This window comes from Antechinus flavipes, chromosome 2 (assembly GCF_016432865.1).
Source record: "Antechinus flavipes isolate AdamAnt ecotype Samford, QLD, Australia chromosome 2, AdamAnt_v2, whole genome shotgun sequence".
Taxonomy (NCBI): Eukaryota; Metazoa; Chordata; class Mammalia; order Dasyuromorphia; family Dasyuridae; genus Antechinus; species Antechinus flavipes.
The window spans coordinates 120338504-120356320 of NC_067399.1; the positions used below are offsets into that span (position 1 = coordinate 120338504).

The 17817-nt window shown below is 35.6% G+C and overlaps 1 protein-coding gene across 5 annotated transcripts in view; it reads left to right on the forward strand.

Moving 5' to 3' along the window:
* Positions 1-17817, forward strand: part of AAK1 (AP2 associated kinase 1) — a 227973-nt gene that overhangs the window by 90514 nt on the left and 119642 nt on the right. For all 5 annotated transcript variants that reach the window (XM_051975435.1, XM_051975436.1, XM_051975433.1 and 2 more), the window contains exon 3: positions 15980-16098. In XM_051975435.1, coding sequence (XP_051831395.1) covers positions 15980-16098 — 119 coding nt within the window. The remainder of the gene's footprint in view (positions 1-15979; positions 16099-17817) is intronic.

Sequence of the window (17817 nt, forward strand, 5' to 3'; positions counted from 1 at the left end):
ATGCTTAACGAGGCAGCTGAGTGATTCAGTGGATACGGGAATGTATTAGGAAGACCTGAGTGTGTGCCCTGGAGTTTTTTAACTTGTGAAACAGTAATAATAATACCTACTATTAGGTTGTTGTGAGGATAAAAATGAAATTTAGTTTATTTCAGTCGTTTTCAATTTTTCCTGACCCCACTTGGGGTTTTCTTGGCAAAGATACTGGAATGATTTGCCAATTCCATTTCCAGATCATTTTACACATGAGGAAGTCAAGGCAAACAGGGTGAAGTGACTTGTTTAGCATCACACAGCTAGTAAGTATCTGAGTCTGGATTTGAACTTGGTCTTTTTTACTTTAGGAGCTATGCTCTATCCACTGTACCATTTGACTGGTTGAAAAAGCTGAGAAGGGAAGGGGTTGGAATTTTCCTCTAGGTTATAGGATATTGAAGGGGGGAGGGTTTTTCATAAGTCTGCCCTCTCCTCCTTTAGTGGATAGTCTTCTCTGATGCAATTCCTGGTCATGGAAATGCATGAGGACCGATAGGGAGTTGTGTCATCTTAGAAAAATGAAGGACTTATTTCTGAGGGGGAGACCAGTGGGCATATCCACCCCCAGAGAGCCAGTTCTGTGGGATCACTCCTGCTAGAGACTGTGATTTTTCATGTTTATATCCCAAATCCTGAATGTGATGCCTTCTGCATTGCAGGCACATAATTAAATGTTTGCTGAATTGAATTGAATTAAACTGATAAATCTCTGACTCCTGTAGCTTCAAGTCTTTCTTCTACTTAGAAAACGAGGAGAGCCATGTAAAATTGTGAGCTGAGGGTTGGGGATTCTTGTGATGGAGAGGGAAGCAATTTATATTTCCCCAATGGGATAAGGAAACTGAAGAAAACAAGACATTTTGGCATTCAAAATGCTCCAAGAAGAATCCATGTGTCAGGGAACTGTCACAAAAGCTCCTTTGACAACAAAGCTTGCAATCACTGCTCTGGGCTGGTGAGAATTTCCTTCCCTGGTTGCTCCAGGTGTTTCCAATCATTTTGGTTGTTTTTCTTTTCCAGCAGCCCAGTGATATCTCATCTCTAGTCAAATTACTATTCAAATCCTAAATTTGGAGTTTGGGGAGTTTTTTTCTTCCCATCCTTCCCTCCCAAAACTTCTAACACATACACTTTCCATGCAAAATGGAAAATCAAATCAGTTCTGCCTCCCAGTTTTCTCACTAGCATAATTCAGAAAGCATTTGAGCAGCTTGGTTCTGTGGTAGCTTGTTCCTAGGCCAACTTTCTGCCAAGGCAATTCTGAACCTTAAGTGTCATAATGGTGGTTGTTGTTGTTGCCTTTATTGTTTTGATTTTGGGTGGCATTTTAGAATTAGTCATAGAGTCAGTTGGTTAGAACTGGAAAGGACTATACAAATGTAGATTGACATCCTTTATCATACAGTGAAAAAAACCCACTAGTCAATTTTTCAAATTTTACTCCCAGTAGATCATTTGCCCCCCTTCACTCAGTGGGAGAGGGGTCTTGAAAAAAAAAAGAGCAACTACCATCAAATTACTTAAATAGTTGTGTAGGTCTCTTTGTGCTTCAGTGAAGGCAAAGAGTTGTGTCTCTGCCTAGCACCTGAATGGAGAGAGCTAGAGAGGACAAACCACTAGACTGAGTGAAGAGATAAGAATTCTAGTCTCAGTTCCCAAAATGTCTGGCTGACTGTGGTTCTTTAACCTTTTTAATAATTAGTTTCTAAATGAAAATTTTTGTGGAATTTGTCCTAAGGTTTAAAAAGGGAAAAATTTTGAGAAATATATATCCAGACAAACATTAAGAGAGGAACATACATACTAATGGGCCATACAGCATATGCATAAGGAAGGCTTCTGATGGAGAGAGATAGTAGACAGAAGCAAAACATGGATGAGGAGGGAAAGGGGGAAAGAAGAGAGAAAAGTAAAACTTGGGAAAAATAGGATGATGGGAAACACAAGAGTTAGTAATTTTAACTGTGAATGTGAATGGGATGAATTCTCCCATAAAATGGAAGCAGATAGCAGACTGTATTAAAAGCCAGAATCTTTCAATATGTCATTTACAATAAACACATTTGAAGCAGAGAGATACATATGTCATAAAAGTAAAAGGCTGAAGCAGATTCTATTATGCTTTAGCTGAAGTAAAAAAAAAAAAACAACAACAACAACAAAAAAAACAGGGGTAGCAGTCCTGATCTCAGATCAAGCAAAAGCAAAAATAGATCTAATTAAAAGAGATAAAGAAAGAAATGACATCTTACTAAAGGATACCATAGATAATGAAATAATATCAGTACTAAACACATGCACCAAGAGGTATAACATCCAAATTCAAATTTAAAAAAGTTAGGTAAGTCTCAAGAAGAATTATCTCTATTTCATACTAATGGAGGATTTCAACTTCCCTCTATCAGAACTAGATAAATAACCACAAAATAAGTGAAAGAAAGTAGGGAGATGAATAAAATTTTAGAAAAATTAGGCATGATACACCTTTGGAGAAAATTGAATGAAGATAGAAAGCAATATACCTTTTCTCAGCAGTACATGGCATCTACACAAAAATTGACCATGTATTAAGGGTATAAAAATTTCAAAATCAAAGCCAGAAACACAGAAAGAGTAAATGCAGATAAGGAAGGAAATTACATCTTTTTAAAGAGTAGAGAATGAAATAATATCAGTATTAAACATATACGCACCAAGATGGTATAGCCTCCAAATTCCTAAAAGAAGTTAAGAGAGTTGCAAGAAGAAATAGATATCAAAGCTATATTAGTTGGGGGGATCTCAATCTTGCTCTATCAGAACTAGATAAATTGAATCACAAAATAAACAAGAAAGATTAACTTCTTTAACTAGAAGTAAATAGAATTTTAGAAAAGTTAGAAAATTGAATGGGAACAGAAAGGAATATATTTTTTTCTGAGTAGTCCATGGAATCTACACAAAAATTGACCTTGTATTAGGGCATAAAAACCTTAATCAAATGCAGAAAAGCAGAAATAGTAAATGCACCCTTTTCAGATGATGATGCAATAAAAATATAATGTAATAAAGGGCCAAAGGAAAATAGAACAAAAATTAATTAGGAACTTAATAATTTAATCCTAAAAAATGAGTGGGTGAAACAATAAACCATAGAAACAATCAGTAATTTCATCCAAAAGAATGACAATAATGAGACAATATGCCAAAATTTATGGGATGCAGCCAAAGCAGTTCTTAGGGAAATTCTATATCTCTAGATGCTTACTTGAAATAAAATAGAGAAAGAAAAGATCAATGAATTGGACATGCAATTAAAAAAGCAAGAGGGAAAAAAAAAAGAGGCAAGAGGTAGCAGGAAGAACATTCTAGATATGAGTCACAATCAGTGCAAAGATATGGAGCTAGGGATGGAATGGTGTGTAACAAGAACATTACTTACTATGTTTAGATTGTAAAGTAATAGAGGGGAGTGGAAGGAAAGAAAATTAAAGGTGAGAATATTCTTGATAGTGTAGTATAACTTAGTCTCCTTGCAACATGCCTCATTTCATTTTAATCATAGCCTTGCAGAGAGTAAGGCTGCTCTCCTCCCCACACACTGGATGTGTCAGTATGCTATGTGGCACACCTCTTCTCCTCCAAGGGAGGGCCAGTAGGAATGCTCCTTCAGGGTGTGTCAGTACACCTGGATTCATATTCTGTTCACTTGATTAATAAGAGTTGAGGAGCACTAGGGGATTCTGAATGTGATTACTGGAAAGATACTGGTGCCCTCGAGAAAACGGGAAGTTTGGTGGAGGGACAAGTTTAGTTGGGGGGTGGGGGAAGAATAACCAGTTCTGTTTTAGACAGATTGAATTTGAGATGCCTATAGTGAGTGCAGATGCAGGTATCCAAACAGGTAGTTGATGGTATGAGACTGGAGATCTTGAGAGATGATAGCTTAGTCAATCATCTATCATATAGAATGATGATCCAATCCATGGAGGCTGTTGAAATCACTCAGAGGGTAGAGAGGGAAAAAAGATGTGGAATAGGGCCCTTGTAGTATGTTTGGGGAATATATTTGGGGAGGAGAGCAAGATGAGAATTTGCCCCATGTGATTATCAACTATGATGGACTTGCTTCTTCTCAACAATGTGATGGTTCAAGGCAATTCCAGCAGACTTGGGGTGGAAAATGCCAATTGCAACCAGAGAGAACTGTGAAGACTGGATATGGATCAAAGGATAGTATTTTTACTTTTTTTGTTTTCTTTTGTTTTTTTTTTCCTCTTTTTGGTCTGATTTTTTTTTTTTTTTTGGCACAATGACAAAAAATATTTGTTTAAAAGGATTGCATATATTTAACCTATATCAGATTGCTTGCTTGTCTTAGGGAGAAGGAGAATTAGGGAAAGAGGAGGTAGAAAAATTTGGAATACAAAGTATTACAAAAATGAATGTTGAAAACTGGCTTTATAGTTTTGGAAAAATAAAATACTATTGGGGGGGGGGGGATGTTGTCTCAGAAAAGGGGCAGCATGATGAAGCAATCTAATGTGGGAAGAAAACCAGAATGAAGTAATGTTATGAAAACTGAAGATAGAACGTATTCACGTGGATGGGGTAATGGTCAATGTGTGTGTGTGTGTGTATACATACATACATACATACAAAAATACATACATATATGTATGGTTTTTTAAAAAAAAATTTCATTTACCTACAAAGGTATTTTGAAGTTTATTAAGCTAGTTTTGAAAAAAAATATTAGTTAGCAGGAAAAAAGACAGACAAGAAGTGAATATTGTATTAGATTCCCATTTTTTCAGACCTATTTATTCCCAGTATAAAGCAAGAATTTGGTATGTAAATCATATTCTTAACTAATATTATTCTGAACTTATATTACTTGAAACAACTAAACATCAAGGTTACTTTTCTCCCCCACAAATAATCAGTGCTTTAATAATCTTGAGAGTTTACAAAGATTTATTTCACTGGAGAATGATTTTAATTCTATTGTCATCCATATGTCAAATGGCATTTGACATATCAGCTCACTTATAGGTCCTATCTCAGAAACACAGCCCTGAGCCACTAGACTTACTTTATAGTAATGGTGGAAATTCCAGAAAAAATTTTTTATTAGATGGTGTATTTGACTTACAAAAACAAATCATAGGAAGAGGTCCTAGGATCCTATAGCTTCAGAGCTGGAAAGAAGTTTAGTCTAGATCTCATTTTATAGATGAAGAAATAAAGGGAAAGTCATTGGCCCAAGATCATTTTGGTATTGAGAAAGACAGAATTGGATTTTAAAACCCACAATTCTCTCTGTTTAAATCTTATGAACTTTTGTCCTTTTTAAGTTACTTGTACTTATCTAACTTGCCAGTGAAAGTATCAAGATAGTATTAGAAGCTGGTTTTAACCTCAGCTGATCAGATAGTGATTAGTTCTCTTGGCCTGAAGTCAGGGAGATTTATCTTCCTGAGTTCAAATCCAATCTCAGATATTTATTGATTGTGTGACCTGAACAAGTCACTTAACCTTATTTGCCTTAGTTTACTCATCTCTAAAAAGAGCTGGAGAACTGCTCTGCTAAGAAAAAATAGGATCATGAAGAGTAGAACAAGACTGAAAAAAAGACCCAGTGTTATTATATATTTTACTTCAAATTTTAGAAATAATTTCAAAAGAGCTATAATCCCACCTCCATAGGACCTGCCATTTCAATTCTAGGTCAGGAAAATTATCAGTCACAGATCGTGATTCCTAATCCTCTAAATTAGAAAATCTATTTTGTCATATTAAGGGATGTTGTGAAATTCCCTTTCTACAACATGCTTTGGAAAAGATTTTGAGAGGTAGAAGATCAGAATTGTGGGTTAGCTAGGTGATTATTACTCTCAACTTCTTCATCAATAATATGAGAACATTTTACTGGATGATTTTTTTTAAGGTCCTCTATAACTTAAATATTCTAAAACTTTGTGAAATTAAAATACCATTGAATTGAAATAAATATATGAAATGCTAACAAATTATATAACTGTTTGTATATTTATATGATTCTGACTAGCTAAAATGATAATTTATGCCTTTTTACTGTTTGACTACATGGAATGTTCTGACTAGCTTTCTGGAGGGCCTTTGGACCAGCCTTGGTCTCAGCAGAATAATCACCACGAGAATAGTCAGGGATAAAGTCCAAAGTCTTTATTGTCTCTTCAGTCTCCCAGTCTGTGTTAGCAGTCTGCACATCCAAATGTAATGTCTTGCTTTCTAGAGCCCCTAAGTTGGGGTGACACAATGTACCATTGCTTTCTAGAGCCCCCACACTGAGATGATTAAAATATAGTGTCCAGACTAGCTTTCTGGAGGATCTCGGGACCAGTCCAAGGCCTTGGTCTTAGTGGAGAAGTGATGAAGGCAGGAGAGCCACTATGAGGCTGGTCAAATCTTCTTTTCTGTGGCTGAGTTTGTCCTCAGTTTATATACTCTATTACAATTAAATCAATTCATCATACTGAGTATAAGCCAATTATTATATTACTAGGGAACCATTATTTGTTGTAAGATTAAATCAATCATATTGAACTAGAAAGCTATTGATCACCATGCTAAACTAGATAACCATTGTCTTATCAATTCCACTGAGTTAACACCTTGTTTTTTTTTTTTTTTAATAACTTTTTATTGATAGAACGCATGCCAGGGTAATTTTTTACAGCATTATCCCTTGCACTCACTTCTGTTCCGATTTTTCCCCTCCCTCCCTCCACCCTTCCCCCAGATGGCAAGCAGTCCTTTACATGTTGAATGTAAACTTTGTGTCACCTCCACTGCCCAAGATATGTGGTGATGTTGGTTCAAATTCATGTCTCTTTGGGCAATATTTTCTTTATTGTCCTAGATACAACATATGTGTGCAGAACCGAACAGTTTTCTTGTTGCACAGGGAGAATTGAATTCAGAAGGTATAAATAACCCGGGAAGAAAAACAAAAATGCAAGCAGTTTATATTCATTTCCCAGTGTTCTTTCTCTGGGTGTAGCTGCTTCTGTCCATCCTTGATCAATTAAGGCTCTCTTTATCTAAGAGATCCACTTCCATCAGAATACATCCTCTAACAGTATCGTTGTTGAGGTATATAATGATCTCCTGGTTCTGCTCATTTCACTCAGCATCAGTTCATGTAAGTCTCGCCAGTCCTCTCTGTATTCATCCTGCTGGTCATTCCTTACAGAACAATAATATTCCATAACATTCATATACCACAATTTACTCAACCATTCTCCAATTGATGGACATCCTTTCATTTCCAGCTTCTAGCCACTACAAACAGGGCTGCCACAAACATTTTGGCACATACAGGTCCCTTTCCTTTCTTTAGTATCTTTTTGGGGTATAAGCCCAGTAGAAACACTGCTGGATCAAAGGGTATGCACAGTTTGATAACTTTTTGAGCATAGTTCCAAATTGCTCTCCAGAATGGCTGGATGTGTTCACAGTTCCACCAACAATGTATCAGTGTCCCTGTTTTCCCACATCCCCTCCAACATTCCCCATTATCTTTCCCTGTCATTCTAGCCAATCTGACAGGTGGTTAACACCTTGTTGTAAGAATTCTTGCTTCAACTAAATTTCTCCAGAGTTCTGGCCCATTACAATTACACTTAATATTAGGAATAGGCTATTAGATTGCATTAATTGAAATGTGTCAAAATTCAATATGTTGAAATTGTAACCTATGTTTAAATAGTATAACAGGTTTCTGAGCCTATTATTTAAAATTATCATTGCCAAAGAAAATATTGCCCAAAGAGACATGAATTTGAACCAACATTATCACATATCTTGGTCAGTGGAGGTGACACAAAGTTTAACCAAGACACAATCTCTCCTGTAATTGAGCTTATAATTTGGTACACAACAATACATGATAAATACATTTAAATAGGGATACAAGCAAGTGCTATGTGTCGCCTGCATTCTGAAAAATGGAAAGGTTTATATATATGTATATGTATGTATATATGAGTTAGTATTTGAATTAGACTTAAAAAGAAGAAAAGGGAAGGGAAAGAAATTTTAGGGGTAAGTTATGGAAACCGCTAAGTAGAGCCATAGTTCTTAAGAGTCATAGACTTATATCTCATATGACTCATTTTCCTGAATTCAACTGTGGCCTCAGATACTTACTAGGTGAGTGACTTGGGCTAGTCATACTTAGCCCTTTCACCTCAATTTCCTCATTTGTAAAAGAACTGGAGTTACAAGTAAATGGCAAACTACTGTATTTTTGAATGACAAATTTAAGACTGAAGTTATCCGGATAGTGAGATCTTTCCTGAATCTTCCTCCTCTCTCTATTCATTGAAGGTACTTCTCCTTCATATACCCCTCCCCCCAATTATCTCCTACTTGTTATTTTTATTTTATGTACATTTATGTGTACTTCTCTTTGAGGCAGGGATGTTATGTTTTTGTCCTTGAAAGGCCTTATTGCCTTGGTACATAGTAAGTGCTTACTAAATATTCATTGATTTAATAATCAAAGGTAGAAAGAAAAACTAGAAACATGAATGCGTATATATCACTGTCAAAAATGCATGGAAATTGATAGTGATCATTTGTATACTTGAATTTCATGTTTTACCACTTCAGTGTCATCATTTTAATGAGATAAATAAGTATTTCTCTTATTATAACATATGCATCTTTCCCCCAGTAGTCTAAAATATATATTAATAAACATGTATATATGTGCATGTGTATGAGGACATATGTGGTACATGTATGTATATAAAGCTATATATGCATGAATGTGTGTGTACATGTATGTATATAAGGATATGCATATAAAGATATCATCTAGACATTTAATAAATGCTTGTTGATGTTAGTTTTTTTGGAGTGCATTGTTTTGTGTCATTGATTAAAAATATAGACTTGGCATTCATGATAAGAAGCACTGAACTGGAAATTGAGAGACTTGGGTTCTAGTTTTTATTTAACTACATGTTGGCTGGTGACCATTAAAAATGGCATAATACTTAACTTTTGGGCCCCCATTTCTTTTTTACCTCAACTCATGTAAATAGAATGATGATATTAAATATAATCATTCTAATATGTTAAATATATTCATTTCAACTTTGAAATAAAAATTAATATATTATAAATATTCACAACAAAAATTTTATTAACATATTTTAGATAGTAATTAATTAATTGATTTTTATTATATATCTATAATAATATATAAAGTACTTTGCCAGATACACTAAGATAAAACCTGATATAGTTCCTGCCCTCATGAAGCTTTTAGGCAATTAGCAGGTTTGAAAAGCAAATTTAAAAAAAAAACATTAAAAAGTATAGTATAAAAATAATATGATTGAGGATTTTTTTATGTGGAAGAACTTTATTAACTTTATAGTGCCATATTATTTTATTTTGTTATAGTAGAGCTCCAAATAAAGAGACTTGAGTGATTTGAAGATGATGAAATTATTTATAACTAGAGTTATTAGGGAAGGCTTCATGACCTGATCCTTGAAGAAGGAAAAGGATATTAATTAGAAGAAATTCATATGGAATCTATTTTAGGTGTGGGTAATGACATTGTGTATGCAAAGACATAAAACTGGCAAACGGCAGCAAAATATTAGTATTAGTTGGCCTGAAATATAGAAAGAGGGAAATAAGGGGAAATAAGCTTGAAAAAGTATGTTTGTGGAGGGGGCCTGGAATGCTGATTAGAGTTGATGTTTTAAGGGGCAGCTAGATGGTGCAATGGATAGAGCATCAGCCCTGAAGTCAGGAGGACCTGAGTTCGAATGTGACCTCAGACATTTAACACGTCCTGGCTGTGTGACCCTGAGCAAGTCACTTAAAACCCCAATTGCCTCAGCCCTCCTCTCCCCCCCCCCAAAAAAAAAAAAGAAAAAAAAAAGAGTTGATATTTTATATGGTAGGCATTGGGAAGCCACTTAAAAGTCTTGAGCTATGGAATGATATGATCGGTCTTATGTATTTAAAAAAAAGTAGCTCTGAAAAATTGGATTGATATGGGGACAGCTAGTTGGTGCAGTGGATAGAGCACCATCCCTGGTGCTGAACAGTCAGAGGACCTGAGTTCAAATGTGGTCTCACTACTTAGGGGTGTGATCCTGGGCAAATCATCGATTGTCTCTCATAAAAAATTGGATTGATAACTGAATTGGGGAGGGGAAATCTTGGACGGAGCGAGACTATATATATATATATATATATATATAGTCCAGCTAAAAAGTAAAGAGGGCCTGAAACAGGATGAATAAAATGGCTATAGAAAGGAGAGGGCAGAGGCTAGACATGGTAGAGAGGCAAAATCCACTGATTGGATGTGGGGTTGGAGAGACTCTGAAAAATCAAAAGATAACTCTGAAATCAGGTATTTGGATTTTTGGTAACCTATTGGTGCTGCCTATAAAAATTGTGAAATTTAGAAAAGAGGCAAGTGTTCTGTGAGGGGAAAAGATGAGTTTGGACATATTGGGCAAAATGGCTTAGAGATGTCCAGTGGTGATTTGAGAATCTGAAAATCAGAGAATCTCATATTAATTGGTCACTATAGACAGTGCTATACTCATCTCCCTTTCAATGGTGCTCAGACATCTGAATCTAGGAGTATGGTTTCAGCGCCTTTTACCCACTTTTTGCTTCCTATGGATAACTGAGGACCTCTAGTGTTGTTGAATTTCATACTTGTTGGATTTGGGCACTTTCCTTCTTCCCCATTTCTTTTTAATTTAATATGATCAGCCAGTCTTCAAGGAAACAAATTCCTCCCAGGCCTTGATGTTCTTTGTTCTAAAAATCCTTCATTGTTCCAGAATGCTACGTTCCAGTCTTTGACATCATTATCTTATACAACTGTTCACTTCCTTTTTTTGGTTTGTTTTAATTATTTTTGTCTTTTTGTTTATTTAAAGCTTCTTATTTTCAAAACATACACATAGCTTTCAATAGTCATCCTTGCAAAACCTTTTGTTCCAAATTTTTTTCTCCCGTTCTTTCCCCATCCCCTTGTCTAGAAGCAAGTAATACAATATATGTTAAACACATGCAGTTCTTCTATACATATTTCCATAGTTATCATGCTGTACAAGAAAAATCAGATTAAAAGGGTTAAAAAAATGAGAAAGAAAACAAAATGCAAGCAAACAACAGCGAACAAAGTAAAAACTACTATGTTATGATCCAACAAAGTGGAAATACTATGCTATGATTCACACTCAGTCCCCACAGTCCTCCTTCTGGCTCCTCTTCATCACAAGATCATTGGAACTAGCCTGAATTATCTCGCTGTTGAAAAAACTGTCCAACTGATACATTGTTGGTGGAACTGTGAACACATTCTCCATTCTGGAGAGCAATTTGGAACCATGTTCAAAAAGTTATCAAACTGTGCACACCCTTTGATCCATCAGTGCTACTACTGGGCTTATATCCCAAAGAGATCATAAAGAAGGGAAAGGGACCTGTATGTGCCAAAATGTTTGTGGCAGCCCTGTTTGTAGTGGCTAGAAACTGGAAAAATGAATGGATGCCTATCAATTGGAGAATGGTTGAGTAAATTGTGGTATATGAATGTTATGGAATATTATTGTTCTATAAGAAACAACCAACAGGATGATTTCAGAAAGGCCTGGAGAGATTCACATGAACTGATGCTGAGTAAATGAGTAGAACTAGGACATCACTGTACACAGCAACAACAAGATTATATGATGATCAATTCTGATGGACATGGTTCTCTTCCACAATGAGATGAACCAAATCAATTCTAGTTGTTCAGTAATGAAGAGAGTTGTTTACACCTAAAGAGAGAATTGTGGGAGCTGAGTGTGGACCACAATATAACATTCTTAATCTTTCTGTTGTTGTTTGCTTGCATTTTGTTTTCTTTTTTTTTTTTTCTTCTTGATCTGATTTTTCTTGTGCAGCAAGATAACTGTATAAATATGTATACATATATTAGATTTAACATATATTTTAACATATTTAATATGTATTGGACTATCTGCCATCTAGGGGAGGGGATAGAGAGGAAGAAGAGGATAATTTGAAACAGAAGGCTTTGCAAGGTCAATGTTGAAAAATTACCCATGCATATGTTTTGTAAATAAAAAGCTTTAACGAAAAGAAAAGAGGCCAAACATTAAAATTTTATGTCATCATATAATCTTTTTATTGATGTATACAATGTTCTCTTGGTTCTACTCACTTCACTCAGCAGCAGCTCATGTAAGTCTCTCCAGGCCTTTCTGAAATCATCCTGCTCATTATTTCTTACAGAACAATAATACTCCATGACATTCATATACCATAACTCGTTCAGCCATTGTCCAATTGAGGGGCATCCACTCAGTTTCCAGTTCCTTGCCATTACAAAAAAGGGATGCCACGAATATTTTTGCACATATAGGTCCTTTTCCTTCCTTTATGATCCCTTTGGGATGCAGGACCTATAGAGACACTGTTGGATCAAAGGGTATGCAGAGTTTGATAGCCCTTTGGGCATAGTTCCATGTTGTTCTCCAGAATGGTTGGATCAATTTAACTGTTTCCTTCCTATAACATCCATTCTTTCCCCTTCCATTGGTATCTCTGTTGAAAATGCCATCTGTGAGACATCTTAGTTTAACTTTTTGACCAACCATTCATAATCCTTAGAGATTCTTTCCAAATTATTCCTGGCAATATTATCAGTTCAAAAATGGATCATCATAGTGAATGGTAGGCCTTAGGTTTGACTAAGAGCTCTCAGAGGGTTCTCCATCCCATCTCCATCCCATCTCCATCCCATCTTGAATACATACATAGGAAGACACATGACTGCTTCCATTCCCCTTCCTCCAACCCCAAAAGTATCTTTTCTTTTCCATTGAACCAATGACAGATTCTGGTGACATTTGTAAAGTTCTTTTATCCTTTCATGGGGAAAGGGAAAGCCCCTGACTTTTCAGAAGGTCCAGAACCATCCTTTTTGTAAAGAACTTTGTACGATGTTTTTAGATGCTCCAGATGTCTTTCATTTTCTTCCCTCTTTTATTATAACTTTATTCTACTTTCTAACTTTTTGGCAATCCTAAATAATTCTGATTTGAATTCCTCTCTGTTTCATTAGAAACTGATTCTGCCTTGTTCTTTTTTTCATGGGATCAGTGGATCTAAGCTGGAAGGAACCTTAGAGATTCCCCCACATTTTACAAATGAGGAAACTAAGGTCCAAAGTTTTGCAATTGGTAAATTTAAGAGGTGGGATTTGAATTCAGGTCTTCTAATACTTTTTCCACTAAAGCATGATCTCTCTTTTTGCTTCTGCCCTGCAGAGGAATATTCTACTCTTTCTAGTAAGTTGGAAAGCAGAGGCACAACTGATCATCTTCTCTTTCAAGGAGTGTAATTTGTAGATTGCTTTGCAAGTCACTAAAATGGTGAATGTTCCCACTCAACATACCTACAGACATTAAGAGCCTCCATTACTTGTGTCTCCTGTGACTATTCCTCTTGGGAAGTATTGTGGCAAGCTTCCATGAATATGCTTTGTCTTTGGGGGCCCTGTTGTCATGGATTCAAGAGTTCTTACTTTCATAAAGCACTTTTCTTTTATACTTCCTCTTCTGCTCTCTCAGGTATTTAGCCAGTAATTAGCTGACTCTTGTTCATGTTCTAATTGTCCCCAGTGCAAATAATAACTTCAACTAGTAGAAACCATTCAATAATATCCTTGCCAGAAAAATTCCAAACTTTCCTGTTACTTTTTTCACTTCTGCCTGTTCATTTTGTTTCATAGATGTCTTTCAATTTCTCAGTCACTGGTTGCAGTCAGTAGTAATCTCCTTTTCTTGAGTAGTATTCAAGAAACTGAGGCAGAATGAAATCACTTCATTTCCCACCATCATAGAAAAATGAGTCTTCCTGACTTCAGGCCTAGCACTATCCACTGGGCCACCGAGCTGCTGTAAATTCAGTCTCTGGAACTATTTGTAAGATCCTAGGCAAGTTATTTAATTTCTATAAGATTTGAGTTTTCTTGTCTGTAAATGGGGACGAATAATGAGACCAAGATTGCCTATCTGGTAGGAATGTTGTGAGCATTAAAGCAGTTTACAAATCTTAATGGACTACATAAACATTTATTATTATTGTTCTCATCTTTTTGATTGGAGCTTAGATAGAAATGGCTCTGGGGTCAACATCTTCATTTTTCTTTTTTATTTAATGTACTGTGGATGATTTTAGTTGTTATTTGATCATGTTTGACTCATCCTGAGCCTATTTGTGGTTTTCTTGGCAGATTTACTGGAATGGTTTGCAATTTCGTCCTTCAGTTCATTTTACAGATGAGAAAACTGAGGTTAAATGGCTTGTCCAGAGCATTATATAAATGAATAAGTGTTTTTAGTTGAAGGCTCATAGTAAGCATCTACATGTAATCAAAATTGTTCATTCCATCTTTTGTGAGACTTTTTTCCCCTTGTTTGATCAAGAATCCTTCTCTTAACCATAATTGTGAAGAGTAATCCCCTTCCCTGCCTGGCTAATTAGTTTATGGCTGTTGTATGCAGTTGGAGCTCATTGTGATATATGGTATAAGATGTTGCTCTAAGCCTAATCTATCCCAGATTCTTTGCTAGTTTTTGTTGAATACTTTATCCAAATAGTTGGTGCCCTCTAGTTTGTTAAGTACTATATTCAATTACTTCTGAATTTTGGGTACCAGATCTCTTCTATTTGCCTCATTCTAAATGCTACAGCTCATTTACCACCTTTTACACCGAAAACTTTTCTGATAACTCCAATTGCTAGCATTCTCCTTAAAAAACTTTGTATTTAACCACCTTGCTTTTGTTTTTGCATTTGTTCTATATATTACAAATATGTAATTATGTGACGAATCTCACCTTTAAGATATCTTAGATATCTAGAATGGAAAGAGATCTCAGAGATCTTCAAAACCTTTCATATTAGTCAAAACTCCTCATATTATAGATGAGAAAATTGAGGTTCAAAGGTTAAATGACTTACCCTCCCTTTAATTAAATTTTATTTCTTTTCAATTAACAAGCATTTGTTTTCTTTCCCTCCCAAGTTTCATTATCACCACCATCCTCTTCCAAAACAGAACAAAATAAAAACCCTTTTAACAAATGTGCATAGTCAGGCAAAACAATTTGTCATTGGAATGCCAAAAATATTTGTCTGTAAGTCATTTAATTTGGTTTCCTCCAATTTTTATTTTTGGGGGATTGCTCTGTTACGATTTAGTAATTGGGCTATTCTTGAGTCTTGAATGAAGTAACCACACAAGTACACATAGGTAATATGGGAGTTTGTGTCCCATAACTGTGAGCCATTCGAGCCTTGTACTTTTTAGGGGAAGAGTTAAACTTGATCCTTCCCTTCCCTAACCTTCTTCAAAACAGAGCATCTTGGATCCTTATTGTATCAACAATTAGGTGGGTTTGGCTAAGTAGAAAATACCTCAGCTTTAACAAAACTTCCTATGTTGACTTTATTGCCAATAATGTGGATGACTAGTCTGCTTTTTAAGTGAAAGTGGAGTATTTTTCACTTTTTGTTTGTTGATTCGTTCTACTTAAATTCCCCAGTACCTAACTCTGAGTGTACTGTAGGTTCTTAAAAAATGTTTCAGATCAGTGATTGATTTCTTACCCTGTCCTTGCTATTTTCTCATGTTTTTCTAACTTTATTTAGTACGTTTCACTGTGCATAGGAGATGCAAGGAATCCTCTCTCCTACTACCTAATCCAACCAGGATCTTCAGAGAAATCTGAGTTGACTTGTCCTGACCCTTAAATCAGTCTTAATATTGTAGATCTAGTAAAACACTACAGTTGAACCTAACTTAGCTGTGGCCAGGTTGGGCCTTTGAAAAGACTGTCTGTTTCTTTCCTAGGGGGATTTGCCATTGTCTTCCTGGTGAGAACAAGCAATGGGATGAAGTGTGCCCTCAAACGCATGTTTGTCAACAATGAACATGACCTCCAAGTGTGCAAGAGAGAAATCCAGATCATGGTAAGTCTGTTCATTTCAGTTAAACATTTATGAAACAATGATAAGTGATATAAATATAGGGAATTGATACAAATATATATGGATATATAAATTCCACATATTTATCTGTTTTAGATAATTAGATTTTAAGCAAAGAAACTTAAATATCCTTTTCCTTTTAGTTAATTGTTTCTTGTGTCTAAAGCATCATTACAAATATAAATCACTTTCCCTTTGATACCTTGGAAGATGACAAATAGGATCATTTCTTTATTCTATCACTTCATTCAGATCCCTTGGGAGCTTCTACAGGCAATGTAGACTGACTTTCAGTGGTAGGTATTAGACTCTTTTTATGAAAAAGCTTTGGAATCCATGAAGGTAACAGCTTGGTGACTAGGTTAAGCCATGGGTGCAAGGCTGAAGAATGAAGTTTTTAGCTCATAAAGAAAAACTGCCTACAAATTAGAAATGCCTTAAATTACAAAAGGCCACCTCTAGGGATGTAGTAAGTCCCCAATCCCTGGAAGTCTGAAGCAAAAGCTAAATAACGCCCTTCCAGGAATATTATTAAGGGGATTTCAGCTGGAGAATAGGTGGGATGAAATATCCAGTGAGAAAAGTAAAGAAGTGAACCTGACTGCCCTTTGATACTTCATTAAAATAGATTTACCAGAAAAAATTGACTAAAGGATGGGACTTTATGGATAAAAGGATCTTCTATCAAGAAAAGACTATAGGAATATAGGCAATATAGGAAAACATAGGTAATATTTATACTTCATACAATAGGAAAGAAGCAAATTCCTTAATAAACTACAATTTGTTATTGTAATGATAGTGATGATGATGATGATGATGATGATGATATTTCTATACTTCAGTTCTTTAAATAAACAAAATCATATAGAGTGTATTCAGTCAGAGGAATCTTTTTGAAATTTGTGGGTATGTTCATCCCAAGAGCAAGGCAAGGCAAAGATAGGGGGCAGGGTTCCTTTGTTGTTCTCTGGGAGAGAAAAAACTGTGAAGGAGTTTTCTCCAGCAAGTGGTAGTGAAAAGAGAGGAATGGATTTCAAGCTGAAAAATCATAGATCTAGAGTTGGGTGGGACCTCAGAGAAATCTGGTCCAACGTCTTCATTTTACAAATGAGATTTGTGTTTTGCCCAAAGTCACTCAGGTGAGATTTGAGCCCTATTCCTCTGATGTGAGAACATGGGCACTTTCTACAATGCCATTCAAGGCCTTGCTTTGATCCTTAATACTTTCTGACACTTTAGTGACTTTCCAAAAAACAATTTTTAAAGTGAAAGATTGAACCAGGTAATATTAATATTCTGGCATTTATTTCTGTTGAGTTGAAAGGAGAAGCTCCACAATGTGATTTGTCCTAAGGCCCTACCATCTATGGAAAAAATATGTCTCTGTACTATCCTGCTGGAATAACAAGGTGGCACAATGACTAGAATGCCACAATGACTAGAATGCCAGGCCTAAAGCTGGAAAGATTCATCTTCCCAATTTCCAATCTGGCCAGAGATACTTACTAGATGTGTGACCTGGAAAAATCCCTGAACCCTGTTTGCCTCAGTTTGCAAAGCTATGCAATATTCCATCCCCATAGTTTTTTACTTCTTTTTTTTTTAATATATTTTTTTTTATCTCTACTTCAAGTGGACTTCAGTTTTTTTTATCTGTAATATGAATGAATTGGATTAGATTGTCTTTGAAGGCTCTTG